Source organism: Lissotriton helveticus, chromosome 1_1, assembly GCF_964261635.1.
Source record: "Lissotriton helveticus chromosome 1_1, aLisHel1.1, whole genome shotgun sequence".
NCBI lineage: Eukaryota > Metazoa > Chordata > Amphibia > Caudata > Salamandridae > Lissotriton > Lissotriton helveticus.
Window position 1 is genome coordinate 1,248,389,192 of NC_136057.1, and position 19,083 is coordinate 1,248,408,274.

General features: G+C 46.6%; 1 protein-coding gene across 1 annotated transcript in view; it reads right to left on the minus strand.

Moving 5' to 3' along the window:
- LOC144822413 (lysosomal alpha-glucosidase-like) overlaps nucleotides 1-19,083 on the minus strand; it is a 993,087-nt gene that overhangs the window by 318,089 nt on the left and 655,915 nt on the right. Inside the window, exon 15 of the mRNA XM_078679897.1 lies at nucleotides 17,785-17,901. Within this exon, the coding sequence (XP_078536023.1) occupies nucleotides 17,785-17,901 (117 nt within the window). The remainder of the gene's footprint in view (nucleotides 1-17,784; nucleotides 17,902-19,083) is intronic.

Sequence of the window (19,083 nt, forward strand, 5' to 3'; positions counted from 1 at the left end):
TGGCGCTTTGCTGGATGGTGTGCGTGGAGTGGTACTTGGCTGTCTGTGCACGGAGTGGTGCTTGGCTGGTGTTGTGTTTGTGGAGTGGCGCTTGGCTGGTGGTGTGTGTGGAGTGGCGCTTGGCTGGTGGTGTGCGTGGAGTGGTACTTGGCTGTCTGTGCATGGAGTGGTGTTTGGCTGGCGGTGTGTGTGGAGTGGCGCTTGGCTGGTGGTGTGCGTGGAGTGATGCTTGGCTGGTGGTGTGTGTGGAGTGGTACTTGGCTGTCGGTGTGCGCTGAGTGTTGTTTGGCTGGCGGTGTGCATGGTCTGGTGCTTGGATGGTGGTGTGGGTGGACTGGCGCTCGGCTGGCGGTGTGTGAGTAGTTACTTTCTGTTGGTCACTACACACACTGCTAGTTGAGTGACACTCCACGCAGTCCATCATTTTGTGTAGTTGCAATGTCAGAAATGTGGGCGTGTGAAAGTGATGGGCCCTTGAATGGCGCTGTCTGCTGGTGTGAGTGTTGAAATGTGATGGGTCCGCGGCTGGCGGTGTGAATTTTTTGTATGTGTCACACGTACGAAAGGTGTATGAATGGCCTGTAAAGAGGTTGGTGCCTTGACGTGGCTTTACAGCTCACGAGCTGTGAGTCAGTGGTTCAGTTTATCACACTTTCAATTATACGCAGTGTATTTCATTTTTGTGAAATTACTTGCGAATACAATTTTATGTACTGAATCATCACTCACCCTCGTGCCAAATCCAACCAGTGTGTGTGTGTGCTTGCGGATTAGATGGCTGTGTAGTAATATTTTTCTTTTTATCTCTTTCTGAAGTAGGGTGTACCTTGTCCATTATTGTGATTGTTGTTATGTGTTGCTTTTCCTTCCAAGTGGTGTCAATGGTCTGGTTTGTATCAGGTATGAAAGGTGTGTGAATGGCCTGTAAAACGGTTGGTGCCTTGTCGTGGCTTTACAGCTCACGAGTTGCGAGTCACTGGTTCGGTTTTTATGCATTTATTTGTTGACAGAGCATTTTATTTTTTTGAAATATCTTGTTAATAAAATTTTATGTACTGAACCATCACTCGCCCTCGTGCCAAATCCAACCAGTATGTGTGTGTGCTTGCGGATTAGATGGCTGTGCAGTAATATTTGTCTTTTATCTCTTTCTGAAGTAGGGTGTACCTTGTCCCTTATTGTGATTGTTGTTATGTGTTGCTTTTCCTTCCGGATGGTGTCAATGGTCTGGTTTGTATCAGGTATGAAAGGTGCGTGAATGGCCTGTAAAACGGTTGGTGCCTTGTCGTGGCTTAACAGCTCACGAGTTGCGAGTCACTGGTTTGGTTTTTATGCATTTATTTATTGACAGAGCATTTCTTTTTTTTTAAATATCTTGTTAATAAAATTTTATGTACTGAACCATCACTCGCCCTCGTGCCAAATCCAACCTGTATGTGTGTGTCTTTGAGGAATAGATTGCCGTGCTTGAATGTTTGTCTTTTGAGTAACTCTGGTAAGGTGTACATTATAGCTATAAATAACTTACTAAATTTAGATATTATTATTAAAACAAGGAAGTATATGGTCATGTCTTTCTGGTGAATTCTTTTGATATTTTTATCCACAATCTCCTGCAAACTTGAAATTGTCTGTTACAATTTCCATGCAATATTGTCCCAAGAGTCGCACGCTCTCAAATTGAAAACTTAATTTATTCAAAACAATTTGGTTTTGCAAGGGGGTTCCCATGAGTTTTTGGCCCGGGGCCCCAAAGCAGAACAGGCTACAAATGAATTTTTAAAAAATGTAGTATTTAAGTTTGACAAATTAAGCACCCCACCTTAGTCACAGGCCTTTGGCCCACCAACACAAGTGAGGTATAATTTTACTCGGGAGAACAAAGGGAACGCTGGGTGGTAGGACATTTGTGCCGGCAGGGAGATCCCACCCAAAAATGTATGGAAAAGTGCGTTTTTTAACCTAAAGTTAAGGTTTGCAGGGATTTCTGGGTAGGAAAACATTGGGGGACCCACGCATGCCATACCTCCCTGGACTCCCCCGGGTGTCTAGTTTTCAGAACTGTTTGGGTTTGGTAGTTTCAAAAGATGGCCACTGAGCCCCGGGCCAAAAACTCAGGTGCCCCCCCCAAACAATCAAGGTAGTTTTGCTATAGGGTATTGTAAATTCACCACCGTACGATTTGAACCTTTTCCTGTGGCACCCACTATGCCTACCCACGCAAGTGAGATACCATTTTTTTCGGGAGACCTGGGGGAACGCGGGGTGGGTGGAAATTTGTGGATCCACGCAGATTCCAGAACTTTCCACCACAGAAATGTGAGAAAAATGTGTTATTTTTTTCAAATTCTTAGCTTTGCAAGGGATTCTGGGTAGCAAAACCTGGTGGTAGGCAGTCGAGTCACCCCATCCTGAGTTCCCCTGGGTGTCTAGTTTTAAAAAATGTATAGGTTTGCTAGGTTTCCCTAGGTGCTGGCAGAGCTAGGGCTCAAAAACAAAAGGTAGTCTCTTTGTCCAAAAAGCGCAAGATTTCACTGGGAAATTGAGGTGTGACCACGTTGCGTTTTGCGCTGTTTCATGTCGCAGCCACTATGCCTACCCACGCAAGTGAGGTACCATTTGTTTTGGGAGACCTGGGGAAACGCTGGGTGGGTGGAAATTTGTTGATCCACGCAGATTCCAGAACTTTCCACCACAGAAATGTGAGGAAAATGTGTTTTTTTGGTCAAATTCTTAGCTTTGCAAGGGATTCTGGGTAACAAAACCTGGTGGTAGGCAGTCGAGTCACCCCATCCTGATTTCCCCTGGGTGTCTAGTTTTCAAAAATGTATAGGTTTGCTAGGTTTCCCTTGGTGCTGGCAGAGCTAGGGCTCAAAAACAAAAGGTAGTCTCTTTGTCCAAAAAGCGCAAGATTTTACTGGCGAATTGAGGTGCGACCACGTTGCGTTTTGCGCTGTTTCATGTCGCAGCTACTATGCCTACCCACGCAAGTGAGATACCATTTTTTTCGGGAGACCTGGGGAAACGCGGGGTGGGTGGAAATTTGTGGATCCACGCAGATTCCAGAACTTTCCACCACAGAAATGTGAGAAAATTTGTTTTTTTTGTCAAATTCTTAGCTTTGCAAGGGATTCTGGGTAACAAAAACTGGTGGTAGGCTGTCGAGTCACCCCATCCTGAGTTCCCCTGGGTGTCTAGTTTTCAAAAATGTATAGGTTTGCTAGGTTTCCCTAGGTGCTGGCAGAGCTAGGGCTCAAAAACAAAAGGTAGTCTCTTTGTCCAAAAAGCGCAAGATTTCACTGGGAAATTGAGGTGCGACCACGTTGCGTTTTGCGCTGTTTCATGTCGCAGCCACTATGCCTACCCACGCAAGTGAGGTACAATTTCTTTTGGGAGACCTGGGGGAACGCTGGGTGGGTGGAAATTTGTTGATCCACGCAGATTCCAGAACTTTCCACCACAGAAATGTGAGGAAAATGTGTTTTTTTGTCAAATTCGTAGCTTTGCAAGGGATTCTGGGTAACAAAACCTGGTGGTAGGCAGTCGAGTCACCCCATCCTGAATTCCCCTGGGTGTCTAGTTTTCAAAAATGTATAGGTTTGCTAGGTTTCCCTAGGTGCTGGCAGAGCTAGGGCTCAAAAACAAAAGGTAGTCTCTTTGTCCAAAAAGCGCAAGATTTGACTGGCAAATTGAGGTGCGACCACGTTGCGTTTTGCGCTGTTTCATGTCGCAGCCACTATGCCTACCAACGCAAGTGAGATACCATTTTTTTCGGGAGACCTGGGGAAACGCGGGGTGGGTGGAAATTTGTGGGTCCACGCAGATTCCAGAACTTTCCACCACAGAAATGTGAGAAAAATGTGTTTTTTTTGTCAAATTCTTAGCTTTGCAAGGGATTCTGGGTAACAAAAACTGGTGGTAGGCTGTCGAGTCACCCCATCCTGAGTTCCCCTGGGTGTCAAGTTTTCAAAAATGTATAGGTTTGCTAGGTTTCCCTAGGTGCTGGCAGAGCTAGGGCTCAAAAACAAAAGGTAGACTCTTTGTCCAAAAAGCGCAAGATTTCACTGGCAAATTGAGGTGCGACCACGTTGCGTTTTGCGTTGTTTCATGTCGCAGCCACTATGCCTACCCACGCAAGTGAGATACCATTCTTTTCGGAAGACCTGGGGAAACGCGGGGTGGGTGGAAATTTGTTGATCCACGCAGATTCCAGTACTTTCCACCACAGAAATGTGAGGAAAATGTGTTTTTTTGTCAAATTCTTAGATTTGTAAGGGATTCTGGGTAACAAAACCTGGTGGTAGGCAGTCGAGTCACCCCATCCTGAATTCCCCTGGGTGTCTAGTTTCCAAAAATGTATAGGTTTGCTAGGTTTCCCTAGGTGCTGGCAGAGCTAGGGCTCAAAAACAAAATGTAGTTTTTTTGTCCAAAAAGCGCAAGATTTCACTGGGAAATTGAGGTGCGACCACGTTGCGTTTTGCGCTGTTTCATGTCACAGCCACTATGCCTAGCCACGCAAGTGAGGTACCATTTTTTTTGGGAGACCTGGGGGAACGCTGGGTGGGTAGAAATTTGGTGATCCACGCAGATTCCAGAACTTTCCACCACAGAAATATGAGGAAAATGTGTTTTTTTTTTTTAATTCTTAGATTTGCAAGGGATTCTGGGTAACAAAACCTGATGGTAGGCAGTCGAGTCACCCCATCCTAAATCCCCCTGGGTGTCTACTTTTCAAAAATGCATAGGTTTGCTAGGTTTCCCTAGGTGCCGGCAGAGCTAGGGTGCAAAAACTACAGGTAGGAACTTTGCCATAAAAGGGTAAATTTTTAACTGCAAAATTGAGGTGTGACCACGTTGCATTTTGCGCCGTTTCCTGTCGCAGGCACAAGGCCGACCCATGCAAGTGAGGTACCGTTTTTATCGGGAGACGTAGGGTAATTCAGATTTGTAAATCAACTGTTATTACCAATTGAGTTTTCATGCATTTCTCCCTTCCCAATGAAAGACATTGTGTAAAAAAAAATCTTTTTCAAAAATGACCAATAATTCTCATTCTAGTATGAGTATTCCCAATTTTGAAAATGTGCAATTATATACTATTTCTAGACTCTATAATTTGTACCCAATTCAGAAATACATATGTATCTTTCATACCGATTTTTCCACATATACATTTTCCAAGAATAAGTGCTCTATACCCAGTAAATAAAAAAAAATCATTGCAAGTTGCTGCTCAGTTTTTGGATCTGGGTTTGTCGGGTTCTTGGAGAAACTACAAGTCCTATATATCCCCACAACCAGGAAGGTCTAACAAATGTAATGGTACATTGCTTTCCTAGAGCTGTCAAAATTACAAGAAGTTATTTGTGAAAATGTTGAGACAAAAGGCTGTTTTTTACAACAAATTTTCAATTATTCCAATATTTAACTGTTAGTTTCTACAAAGAAACCTTCATGGATTTAGACAAATGACCCCTTTTTAAATTCAGAAATTTGTCTACTTTTCGAAAATGTATAGCTTTCCAGGATCCCTTATTGCTTTCAAACTCATTTCTACCATTAACTGGAAGGAGGTGAAAAGCTCTAAAAATAGCAAAAATAGGCTATGTCCCAGAAAAATGCAAAAACTGTGTGAAAAATGTTGGTTCTCTGACAAAAGACTGTCATTCCCTAAAAGCTGAGAAAATGTAGATTTCAGCCCCACAAACCCTTTTTTGATACCATTTGAAGGGAAAATCCCAGAGGCTTTCATTTGCAGCCCGTTTTTCCCATTATTCTGAAAAAACCAAAAATTTCACTATATTTTGGTTAATTTCTGGGACCCCTCCAAGGGAATTCACAAACCCTGGGCACCTTTAGAATCCACATGATGTTGGAAGAAAAGGACGCAAATTTGGTGTGGATACCCTATGTGGTCAAAAAGTTACAGGGGCCTAAGCGCGCACTACCCCAAATCGACAAAAAAAGGCTTAGCACAGGAGGGGAAAAGGCCTAGCAGCGAAGGGGTTAATTTGGGGTGTGCTTGTGACTTCACTCTGACAAGGTTTGTTGTTCCTGCTTGAGTAGGGTTTCATCTTCCTCAACCAGTAACCCAATTTCTAACAAAGGGCAATTACGCCCACAGGTGAAAATACACATTTTAAATTTGCAAAAACGTATTTGCCACATGACCTATCATTCACAGCATTAATCTGCAGATTATTTATTAAACCAATGTGAAGGTCAAATGCATCCAAAGTTACTAAAAATGTGGTGACATGTTTGCATGCAGTGGAATACCCTGTGCAAAGATTGACTGTTCATCTTTCAGTTCCTTTTTTCTGTACTCAGTTGCTATACTCATGCTAATCAGGTGACACTTTTGCCCAGGTAGTATTATGATGTTTTCAAATCACAAGATAATGAAGTAATATTATTAAAAAAAGTGTTGCATTATGTCGCATAATTTTTGTTTTCTTGTTGCATACTTTAGTCAACCCTGTCTCATAATTAGGGGTGGGCGACGAACTCTGCTCCACTGGAGGAGTTTGTGGTGTTTTTCCACTCCTCGCTCTGCCTACAGCGCGGAGTTCTAAAACAATCTGCGATCCACCACGTAACGGAGATTTTCTGGCTTGCTCTTGTACATCATGCACTGTCACATCCGAGATGCCACCAATATGTTATGAACTGGTTTTGTTTTCAGTTCACGCACTGTGTGACAAGAAATGTGAGCTTCTACTTGTCTCCAGTAATGGTGTGGCTCTTGCGTATGATGTAACCACGTTCCAGCGGAGGTGCTCCAAGTGGTAGACCCAATGCCCTCCTTCCTTCTACCCGGATGTGATCTAATGAGCAGAAGGTGTTTTTTTACCCACTCTCCCAGCCCTGCAGAGCTCACACCACATTCTGCCTCTCCAGCTCATTGTACCTCTGCAGTCTCTCTGGCTCCAACAGGTTTCCTTTCCTGAGCAGAACATGCTGCTCCTCCACGCTGCCTCCTTGCACTGTCCCCGGCTCTCCCTCAACCCAGGCACTCCACCTGCTGCTGTGCAGCTGTAGCACTGCTATTCTCGGGCGGCCCCAGCATTCAACTGTAAATGCCTAACAGCACCTCGAGCAATTAGGATTGGTGCGGGGATCAGTGTGTTGTTGTTAACATTATTAATAGGACTTCTTAAAGAGCCCCCAAGTCTACCATGTCAAGATTAGCCTGAGTGGTTTCCTGGCTTCACCATATGGTGTGTGCGGGACAGAGGTGTACATCACTGCACTGCTGTGAGCAGAGTCTGGGACCGACGTGCACTTTAGGGCTCTTTACATGTGGGCAGAACCGTGGACAGAGGCACACTTCACTGCACTCTACCTGTGGGCACAGCCTTGGACAGAGGCACACTTCACTGCACTCTACCAGTGCGAATAGTCAACGGAAAGACGTGCACTGCAATGCACACTGTCTGAGGGCAGAGCTAGGAACAGACGTGAAGATCACTGACTGCGCTCGATACTCGCCTGCTCACAGAACGCTGTGGAATCACGCAGAGTTTTTCAGTAACTCTGTTGAATTCGACAGAGTAAAACTCCATAAACTCGGCCCAGACTACTCATAATTTCATGCTGTCCTACCGCATAATTCCAGGGGCCCTGGTGACAGCACTGTGAGTTTTGACAAGGACCATGCCTGTGCACAAAGATGTAGGGGGTACTATATAATTGTGCACTTCTTGAGAGCAAAGGTAGATTTTAGGCTTCAAGAAGTTAATTTTAAACTGGCACTGGCCCAGTTGATCCCCCAACGTCAAAGTTTTGATTAACCATGACCAAAGTATGTAGTGGTATTGGGTATGGGTCAAGGTGTAATAATACGGTGTCTTTTTTTTGTGAGTACCTGCAGCTTTAGCTAAAAAGATGTATTTTTCTTTACTTACTATAGCACACATCTCACAGATGCACCCACTGACTGATTTTGATCAATACTTCTGCCTTCTACATAGGACAGTGTTTTGGAAAGAAGGTTTTAGCCAGTCAGCAGAGATGGTGTCTTGGTAGATGACAGCTGCTCTGGTCCTAACTTGTGTTATGGAGGACAGCTCTGAGGCAGGATCAGATACTGTCTAGCTTTGGTCTAGTCATGAGATGCAGAGGTATTTGGTCATTCCAGCCTTAAAATGATCTGGGTATCATTAAAACAGCTGCAGCATGTTAGATTGAAAAATGAGGCCTAGTAAGATGCTTGTAAGTGTTGAAGCAAAGTGGTGAGATGAAAAATTCTTCAGAAAGGCACCCTACAGTGCTGAATGGAAGTGAAGTACATGGAGGAAAGAAAATCATACTGTATATGTTAAAGATAAAGAATGCAATCCCGGCAAAGATGCTTTCCTTGATGCCAGTTTCCCCCACTCTCAGTAGGAGGGATGGGTAGTTGGCTGTGATTAAAGTGCTGACAGGTCCAGTAGTCCTCCGTCCTGTTTCCCGCCTCCCTCGCCGCCCCCCGCTTCCCGCCACCACCGCCGCCCCCGCCCCTTTTTTCTTCTGTTCCCTCCCCGCTCCCGCCTCCCAGCTGCTCCGCCCACCCGCGCACTTGGCCTTATATGGCGACCGTGCGACACAGGTGAGTGTGACCCAAAGCGTTTTTGACTGTAATTTGTGCTTGTTTTTCTTAGTTCCTGCCCGTGTCAAGCGTTTTTGACTGTAATTTGTGCTTGTTTTTATCTTTCTTAGTTTTTGCCCGTGTTAAAGCGTTTTTGACTGTAATTTGTGCTTGTTTTTCTTAGTTTCTGGCCGTCCTCCGTCCTGTTTCCCGCCTCCCTTGCCGCCCCCCGCTTCCCGCCACCACCGCCGACCCCGCCCCTTTTTTCTTCTGTTCCCTCCCCGCTCCCGCCTCCCAGCTGCTTCGCCCACCCGCGCACTTGGCCTTATATGGCGACCGTGCGACACAGGTGAGTGTGACCCACTTGTGGGACACCCCCGCGCCGCACGGCCACCAGCTGCTGCGTGTGCCCCTTTGCTGTGCCCTCTGCCTCGCTGCCTGCCTCGCTGCCGGCTGACCCTGCTGTCGCTCGCTCTGCTCTGTTTTGTCATCCATTTGTGCTTGTTTTTATTTTTCTTAGTTTCTGCCCGTGTCAAGCGTTTTTGACTGTAATTTGTGCTTGTTTTTATTTTTCTTAGTTCCTGCCCGTGTCAAGCGTTTTTGACTGTAATTTGTGCTTGTTTTTATTTTTCTTAGTTCCTGCCCGTGTCAAGCGTTTTTGACTATAATTTGTGCTTGTTTTTATCTTTCTTAGTTTTTGCCCGTGTTAAAGCGTTTTTGACTGTAATTTGTGCTTGTTTTTCTTAGTTCCTGCCCGTGTCAAGCGTTTTTGACTGTAATTTGTGCTTGTTTTTATCTTTCTTAGTTTTTGCCCGTGTTAAAGCGTTTTTGACTGTAATTTGTGCTTGTTTTTCTTAGTTTCTGGCCGTCCTCCGTCCTGTTTCCCGCCTCCCTCGCCGCCCCCCGCTTCCCGCCACCACCGCCGACCCCGCCCCTTTTTTCTTCTGTTCCCTCCCCGCTCCCGCCTCCCAGCTGCTCCGCCCACCCGCGCACTTCGCCTTATATGCCGATTGTGCGCCGAAGGCGCGCCAAAGGTAAGCCCGTCTGCGCCCGTCCGCGCCTGGACCGCGCCCAGTGCCAGGACCCCTGGCCCCCACCGACGGAAGCCGACCCGACGAACCTACACCGCCGCCGACCTCATCGCACTCAACACCGGCCGCATCCCAGGATGTCATCGAGCCGCCCCGAAGCACACCCACGGACCCTTCAGCTGCCACGCCTGCAAGTTCACCTGCATCCGGACCTTCCCTGCACCCGCCAAGCCGAACACCAGCAGCAACCACCTCAAGTGCATCCTGCTCAACACCCGCTCCGTCCACAGACACGCCGTAGAACTCTGGAACCTCCTCGACACCACCGCCCCTGACGTTGCCTTCCTCACCGAGACCTGGATGAACGCCTCCTCAGCCCCCGACATCGCCATCGCCATCCCAGAGGGCTACAAGATCATCCGGAGGGACCGCACCACCAACCAGACGGGAGGAGGCATCGCCATCATCCACAGAGACACCATCCGCATCACGACCAACACCGACGACACCCTAACCACCGCTGAACACCTGCACTTCCAGATCCACACCAACCCGAACACCACCCTCAGAGGCACCCTGATCTACCGACCCCCGGGTCCACGCACACGATTCAGCGAGGACATCGCCGACTTCGTCAGCCCGCATGCCCTCCCCTCCGCCGACTACATCCTCCTGGGGGACCTCAACTTCCACCTGGAGAACAACAGCGACCGCAACACCATCAGCCTGCTCGACAACCTCGCCAACCTCGGACTCAAGCAGCTGGTATCCACCCCCACCCACCTCGCCGGACACACACTCGACGCCGTCTTCTCATCCAGCAAAGACGTCACCTTCAGCCACGCAACAGGACTCCACTGGACGGACCACAGCTGCGTCCACTTCACCTTCAGAAGAACGACGATCCACCACCACCAGCAACAGGTTGCCCGAAGAAGCTGGAACAAGATCACAGCCGACCAGCTCACCACTTCCCTGAGCCAGCACCCTCCCGCCAGCTCAGCGAACCCCAGCCAGGCCGCCGACAACCTCACGAAGTGGATCAACAACTGCGCGGACGAACTCGCCCCTCTGAGAACCCCACCCATCAGACCCTGCAGCAGAAAAACACCATGGTTCACCGACGAACTCAAGAGCTCCAAGAAGAACTGTCGAGCCCTCGAGAAAGTCTGGAGAAGGGAACCAACTACGGACAACATGACCACCCTCAAGCTCGCCACCCGGAAACACCACCAACTGATCCGCGCCACCAAGAAAAATACATACAAGGACCGACTGGACAACAACGCACACAACTGCAAGGAACTCTTCAACATTGTGAAAGAGCTCTCCAACCCCAACGCCGGAAACAATGACATCACCCCGTCGCAAGACCTCTGCAACTCCCTCGCGTCCTACTTCCACAACAAGATCACGGACATACACAACAGCTTCAGCAACCAACCAACGCAAGCCACAACCGCAACAACGCCACCCACCACCACCCTCTGCACCTGGACTCCGATCAGCACCGAAGACACCATCCGCACAATGAACTCCATCCATTCCGGATCTCCGACTGACCCCTGCCCTCACCACGTCTTCAACAAGGCCGACGCTGTCATCGCACCCCACCTGCGGGACATCATCAACACCTCCCTCGACACCGCCACCTTCCCTGAGAGCTGGAAGCACGCCGAACTCAGCGCTCTTCTCAAGAAACCCACAGCAGACCCCACCGACCTCAAGAACCACCGTCCCATCTCGCTCCTCCCGTTCCCGGCCAAAGTCATCGAGAAGACCGTCAACAAACAGCTGGCCGCCTTCCTCGAGACGAATGGATCCCTCGACCCCTCACAGTCGGGCTTCCGAGCGAACCACAGCACCGAGACCGCCCTCATCGCTGCCACCGATGACATTCGAGCTCTGATGGACAACGGAGAAACAGCGGCCCTCATCCTCCTGGACCTCTCCGCGGCTTTCGACACTGTCTGCCACCGCACCCTAGTACAGCGCCTCGGCAACATCGGAATCCAGGACAAGGCACTGGTATGGATCACCTCCTTCCTCGACGGAAGAACACAGAGAGTCCGCCTACCACCGTACAAGTCAGAGGCCACCAAAGTCATCTGCGGCGTCCCTCAAGGATCCTCACTGAGCCCCACCCTCTTCAACGTCTACATGAGCCCCCTCGCGGCCATCGCACGCCAACACAACCTCAACATAATCTCCTACGCCGACGACACCCAGCTGATCCTCTCCCTGACCAACGACCCCGCCACCGCCAGAGCCAACCTGCACGAAGGGATGAGAGATGTAGCCGAATGGATGACGACCAGCCGCCTGAAACTGAACTCGGACAAGACGGAGGTCCTCATCCTGGGCTCCTCGCCCTCCGCCTGGGACGACTCCTGGTGGCCCCCCGCCCTGGGCACCGCACCCAAACCGACGGACCACGCACGCAACCTGGGCTTCATCCTGGACTCCTCCCTCTCCATGACCAGACAAGTAAACGCCGTCTCCTCGTCTTGCTTCAACATCCTGCGCATGCTACGTAAGATCTTCCGGTGGATCCCCACCGAGACGAGGCAGACGGTCACCCAGGCCCTCGTCACCAGCCGACTGGACTACGGCAACGCCCTCTACGCCGGAACCACCGCCAAGCTCCAGAAGAGACTCCAGCGGATCCAGAACGCCTCGGCCAGACTCATCCTCGACATCCCCCGACGCAGCCACATCTCCGGACACCTGAGAGATCTGCACTGGCTCCCGATCAACAAGAGAATCACCTTCCGTCTCCTCACCCACGCGCACAAAGCCCTACACGACCAAGGCCCGAGCTACCTCAACAACCGGATCAACTTCTACACTCCCAAGCGCCTCCTCAGATCAACCAACCACGCCCTCGCCGCCGTCCCCCGCATCCGAAGAGCGACAACAGGAGGAAGGTCCTTCTCCTACCTGGCCGCCAAGACCTGGAACTCACTCCCAACCGACCTGCGCCTGACCCAAGACCACCTCTCCTTCAGGAAGAAGCTCAAGACCTGGCTGTTCGAGCAGTAACGGCACCCCCCCCCCCACCCAGCGCCTTGAGACCCTACGGGTGAGTAGTGCGCTCTATAAATTACCTGATTGATTGATTGAGTAGTAAAGTCATGGATATCCTCTGTGGACTTCAGAGCTACCCAGATACAAAATCACAGTTCATTTGCTACACTCCAAAAAGTCATAAATGTGTGTGAGAAAATACTTTAATTCAATTTTTCACAGAAATAATTTGAGGTTGGTGTATAGTCTGCTTCATGAATTATTAAACTGATAATATCAGGGGCAGATGCCGGTTGTTAGGGAGTTGTTATAGATCATTCTTGCAGGCATAGTACAATGTTTAAGAGTAGGATACTTCTGAACGTTTTTGTCTGATAGTGAGCCAGCAGGGTTGCTAGCCTTGACCAGATCCTTGAATAGGGAGACTAAGGGATAACTGTGGGCGACTGAGGTCAGATGTCAGTTAATTGACGTAGTTGTATGTGCCACAGTAAGACTGGGCTACATAGTGGTTATCTTTGCCATGAATTAATTTTCAAGTATCCCTTAGAAACAAGGTGGTCTGTAGCAGTGTTAATGAAATTGTGAGGGTGGGGAATGTTTGCAATCTTTGGAAGCTAATTTGCCATTGGGAATATACCTGGAGTTTCAGTGCCTCTTTATGTTTCTAATAAAAATGTGCTGATTGTGTTCAGTTATTGAAGGCCAGATTAATTTTATTGTTGAATTTCTCCAATTGGTGTTGAAGTTTATTGATTTCTATTTTATTTCTTATATCCTTTTTGAAACAAGGTGTTCTGTATCTATTATTGTCTTGAGAGGAATACAATTGTGAAAGCATCTGGACAGTCAACTATAGAGATAATTATCTTGTGTTATTTGGGTGGGTGGTAAAATCACTTAGAGATGAGAGTTGAGTGCAGAAAGATTTAGTTTGTATTACAGTCTATAAATGGCCTTTTTGATCACTGTTGCTGTGGTGCTGTTTTTGGAAGTTGGACAGCCAAAGTGGTGGTATGTCCAGATAGTTGGAAGGTGAGATGAGTCATGTTTTTCTAAACATTTTTAGTTGGTTTTGCGCATGTTATAGTGCTAATGTGGGCATGTATTCACTTGTAGGGTTATACTCAATTGCCTGTTGGGTCAGAATAGCAAGCAATGCTATGTTCTGTTAATTCCAGGTGTGTTGTGATTTACTCACACCACTTTAAACCATTTTAATGCAACCTCGCACATGGCCTTAAACTATGTATCTTTCTATCACACAGGATGCACCTTTTTTTATTCCTGAGGAAGACCTGCTGCGATGTTTTAAGAAAACACGATTTAAAAGGATTGAAACGTCGTTGATATTTGTGTTGTTTGCTCCGCATCTACTGTACACATGGCTAAAGTTTCACAATTAATTCGATAGGCCATGGTTAAACAGATGTATAAAGAATGGAACAGGCATTATACCAAGTCTATTGCTTCATGTCATGTTTATGTCATTGCGTAGTTTATGTTTTTTCTTTGAACCACTTGATCACACTGCACGATCATTTCATTTCTATGTCACTGTTGGAAGACTGCCCTTTTAAGAAAATGTTGTGTTTCTGTAAACTTCACAATATGAATAAGAATATATGAAGCAAAATCAGCCCCTTGTGTGTTTTCAATCATTTATTTATTTGTCTAAGTTATAGGACAAAAGTAGTAATCGTTTGAAGCATTTTTTTCTTTTCTCCCACCCCTCTTCCCCACTCTCCTCCTCCCCCCCACACAGAACCCAGTGCAACCCTAACACTATACAGGGAGATCAACAAAGCTCCATCTGGAGTCAATATCACTTTACCACCTTCACTGATACTGATGTTTGTACTGTGCTCGAATCACATTTCTTCTGCCAGTTGCATTCATCACACTGTGCGATTGTCGTAATTTTTCAAGTGATCATAATAGGCTAAAGATTGGAACAGTATATTAAAAGTATTCATCATCCTTCTTGTTCTCGAATAATAAACAGTATGGCATTCCCGATTAACTGGTGATTGTTAACTTTATATACTGAATGTAACACAGTACCTGCTGTTGCGATTTAATTTCTGAGATGCCTGTTTCATTATCGAATGTGATTTCTATTGCTCAGCAGTAGCTCCTCTGCAGTGGCGGAGAAGAGTTGCCCCACTGGCTCAGAGCCAGCAGCTGAAAAATAAAATGATAGTTATTACCTTTTTATTTTTCAGCTGCAGGCTGAGCCAGCGAGTGTAGGGAGGGACAGGGCCAGGCTGTGGGACGGAGGAGGAATACAGTGCTAGGTGCATTTGTATGTGCGCATGTCTGTTTGGTCGGCCGTCGTAGGGCAGCCAAACAAACATGCTCACTTAGGTTTCTCTAATCTGGCTGTTTTCTACAGCCGGGTGGAGAAACGGCACAGACTCCCTGAACCTGAGCAGGCGTCAAACCAGCCCGCTGAGGTCAATCCCATAGCTGCTCTAATAGTATGAGAGCAGTCTCTGGATTAGATGGTTAGTCTGTCCCAGGGACTGTCGGGAGCAGCAGAACAGAGGAGCACTGAAGTGCAGGTTCAGGTAAGTGATTTTGTTTTAATTCAACCTCCACTCCCACCCCCTGTCGCTGCATATTGGCTGACGCTTCAACTGCTATTGCTTGGTTATATTCTAACTGTATGCATTCAACTATTGTATTGAACTGGACCTCGCCAGACCGCCATCAATCAATCAGCATACAGTCATGTTTTATGCAATTCACCAATACAGCCGTAAAACCGCTGATATAATAAGGTGAAAATCATGTATGGAACCAGCTTTTTACCACGTCTGTCAAAAAACATGAAAGTTGTTCAATGTTAATTCATGGGCCAAACATCAGCGTTGTGAATTCTTACAATTCAGGAATTATAAAATGGCAGGAAAAGGCTTGGCTACTGTAAATTCAGATAACTAACAAGTATCCATAAAGGAAAATGGAGGCTCTCTCTGCTCCAGCAGGTCAATAAGTGCTGACTAATTACAAGTAAACTAATACAACTAATAAAACTAAGAAGCAGGACCCTATAAAGAATTCTGAATTTGGATGATGTATGATTTAATGAAACATCTTTAGTTTGAACAATTATGTAATGCTTTTAGCAAACTCAGGTGGGAGATAAAATTATCAAAAGTTTGTTGAAGTGCAGGCAAGGGTTTCAGTAAGGCCAAAACAAACTCCGGCAGGAATAGGCCGCCCAAAAATGATCTGCATTGCCTCATAAACCTTTGGAAGTTTTGCAGGGGTCGCATCGGCTCCCAGAAACTCTTTGAGGTGTGGTGCTGGCTCAGGTGCAGGCTCAACCATGGAGCCAGACCTCAGATGATGGCGCTCCCTCGTCTCATCTGAAGACCGCAATGCATGGGTCGAAATCGAAGACTTCTTGGACTTCTTGCTCTTCTTTTTCTGCCGGGACTTACCTGAACGCCCAGTTGACTTTGAGTGTGACGAGGATCTTGGACTCTGCAATCCCGCGACCTTCCTCTCAACCATGCTCGAGACCGTCGTGGCATCGCTCGTTGAGGGGCAAGGACCTTTAAGGGATCCCTCCTTCAAGGCCTTGAGGTAGATAGTGCACCAGAAGCAAACACAGTGCGGGTCCGTCACCGACATCTGTCAATTACAGGCACCACAGGACATCCCTGCTACACCAGGACAAGATTTTTCAGAAAGACTTTAACAAAAGTCAAAAAAAGTCTGTCAAAAATTCACTGGGGGAGCACACTATGGAGCTGCGCTGACAGGCGCGGAAAGAAAACAACTGAAGTCAGAGCACTGGGGTGGCGCATATAGAGGCACAGCACACGTCACTTCCATTGCTGACAAACTCACGTGGAGCCGAACCACGCCACTTACCGGCACGCAGAGGTACTGCTCACGAAAAATGTCTGGATCCAGTCTGACACCTGAAGATAATTCTAAGGCAAAGAATCTGTTACTAGAAGTCATTAATTAATTTAATTTATGTAGCTTAATTAGGTCTCGTTCAAGACAGCGCATGTGCTGTCTATTGCAAAATATATTATCTTTTAGTGAGCTTATAGACAGCCTATTGCTTCCACTGGTTGAATACATTGTCACACTCATTTTCGTGCTTCTAATTCGTTAGTTGGGTGGGCTTTCCTTATTCTTCCTGTGTTTGTCCTACCTCTTGAGCATAGACTCATTACTATGTCCTTCTGTCCGCCATCATGAAAAAAGAATGCTTTCATTCTTTTTTTTCTTTTTAGTGACTGATCCAACTTGGACCAGTAACTAAAAAAACCCAGCTGTGTTTAATGTAGGCATTCTAATTTGCAGTGGCTGTGCCTACACAGTAGCGCTACCATGCACATTAAAAGCTTTTTAATATATTTTTTTACATATAATAACTATCTAGCACAGCATTAGGGATGCTGTGCTGTGCATACACAGTAACGCTGCCATGCACGTCAAAAGCTTTTCGATATTTTTTTACATTCATTATATATTCAACACAGCATTGGGGATGCTGTGCCGCAAGGCTAAAACCAATAGCAAAGCCAATAGGTCTCAAAGGTGAGACCTTTTGACTTTGCCAACACTTGTTTTACACAGTGTCAGAAAGCTGCCTGCTACTGAAAGTGCAATGCCTCAGAAGTTGCACTTTTGAAACATGATTTTGCTTTCCAATAACAATAACTATAACGTTTTATGCAGAGCCTTCAACTGCTTTTTATTTTTGCTGTAAATGGTAGGCAATATTTACACACATTCAATTGCTGCTACATTAAATAATCTTGGTAGAATGAAAGGGTAAATAGCTCTGGAAGGGAGGACACACATTCATCTGGTTAACCACTTAACTTGAACTGGCTAAATGTATGTCTTAGCCATGCAGTAGTAAATTAGGGCCCAAATTGGAAATGGAAATGCTATACCTCCTGTAGACAAAGATACCTTGGCCATCATATTTTAAATGAGGAAGCAACATTTTGATTGGTCTGTTACACCCTCATGTAAATGATGCAATTTACAGTTTATTTGTCCGTAAAGGTTCAGAGCACTCCATTCACACCACTACTGTTTACTAAATCGCCCCTGCCTCAGCTTCCGGATCTCCACACCCACTCTATTATTTCCTTGATGATAAACAACTTTTTCACGTACCTTGTAGTCCAGTCCGTTGTGGTTTCTAGAGAAAGGGTAGAATGACCCCAGTTGCATCCAGCGTAGGCAGAGTTCACGGGTGGTATCATAGATGAAACCGCAGATGTCTGCTCCAATCTAAGACAATTGGAAGTAGACCATGTTTACCCATATTTGAAAGGATTGTTACAGGAAATAGCAATGAAGTAAAAAAAGAAAATATATATTTCATATACACTTTTAGCCTCAGTAATTTCTCTTTAGGAAGCGTAGCAATGGAGCACCGGAGTGAACCAATGTCTTGGCACTGATCACTTGCTACATACTTTTATACGCATCATAAAAGCAGTTTCTGGATTGGCCGTATCGGTGGTGAGTGGGGTGTGCAAGAACAGCCAGAGGCGAGGCCGAGGCTATTTATTTTCCCCGGCACATCTCATCCAAGCCATACTATAACAAGCAACTTTGGAGGGAGTAACAACGCCCTCCCCTGCATAGGTAGACAGACCCCCCTCCCTTCAGCCTAGGAATTGTATCTACATCACTACATCCGTTTCCCCTTTTCAACTAAGCAAACAACACAAACAAATGTATGCACGTGTTAGTTCCAGTTGCAATAATTGCTAGAGCCCTTTGTCATAACATGAAGTCTCCTAAACAGCTCGAAGGGACAGGATTGTCTCTCGGTCTGTATTAGGACATATTGCTTCTCAGGTTAGAGGGCACAACCTGTTCATCAGGTATTTGTTTGGGAGCCCTGTAGCCCGGGTAGGGTGTTAGCTCTAACTGTCAGAACTCCCATGGGGAGACTACTGTAACTCTCCACGCAGGCTGATGTTCTCGCCTGCACCCTCCCCAGGGTTCTCTCATCGGAGCCGAGGCTCTGCTGGGCACCACTTGAAGAATAAAACATGGTTTCTTCTCCTCGGGTAGTTGTCAACATAGTCTCTCTTCAGCATGTCACCAACCAGAGTTCCGGTTCAAACCGCAGCCTGAGCTTGCTCCCAGGGTGACAGCCCTTTACCAGCATGTATTCCCCTACCTTGATGGTCGAGGTCTTGCCCTGTGGGTGGTGGCTGCAGCTTCGATTCCTTTGACTGATGGTTTTTTATACTAGTTTGTAAATTCAATTCAAGACCCAAATCAATGGTGGTCTATAGTCAAACATAAAAATCGTTATTATTCATTAAAAATGAATAATAACGATTTTTATGTTTGACTATAGACCACCATTGATTTGGGTCTTGAATTGAATTTACAAACTAGTATAAAAAACCATCAGTGAAATCCCTTGAAGGTACCTTTACCCTATCATTCTCT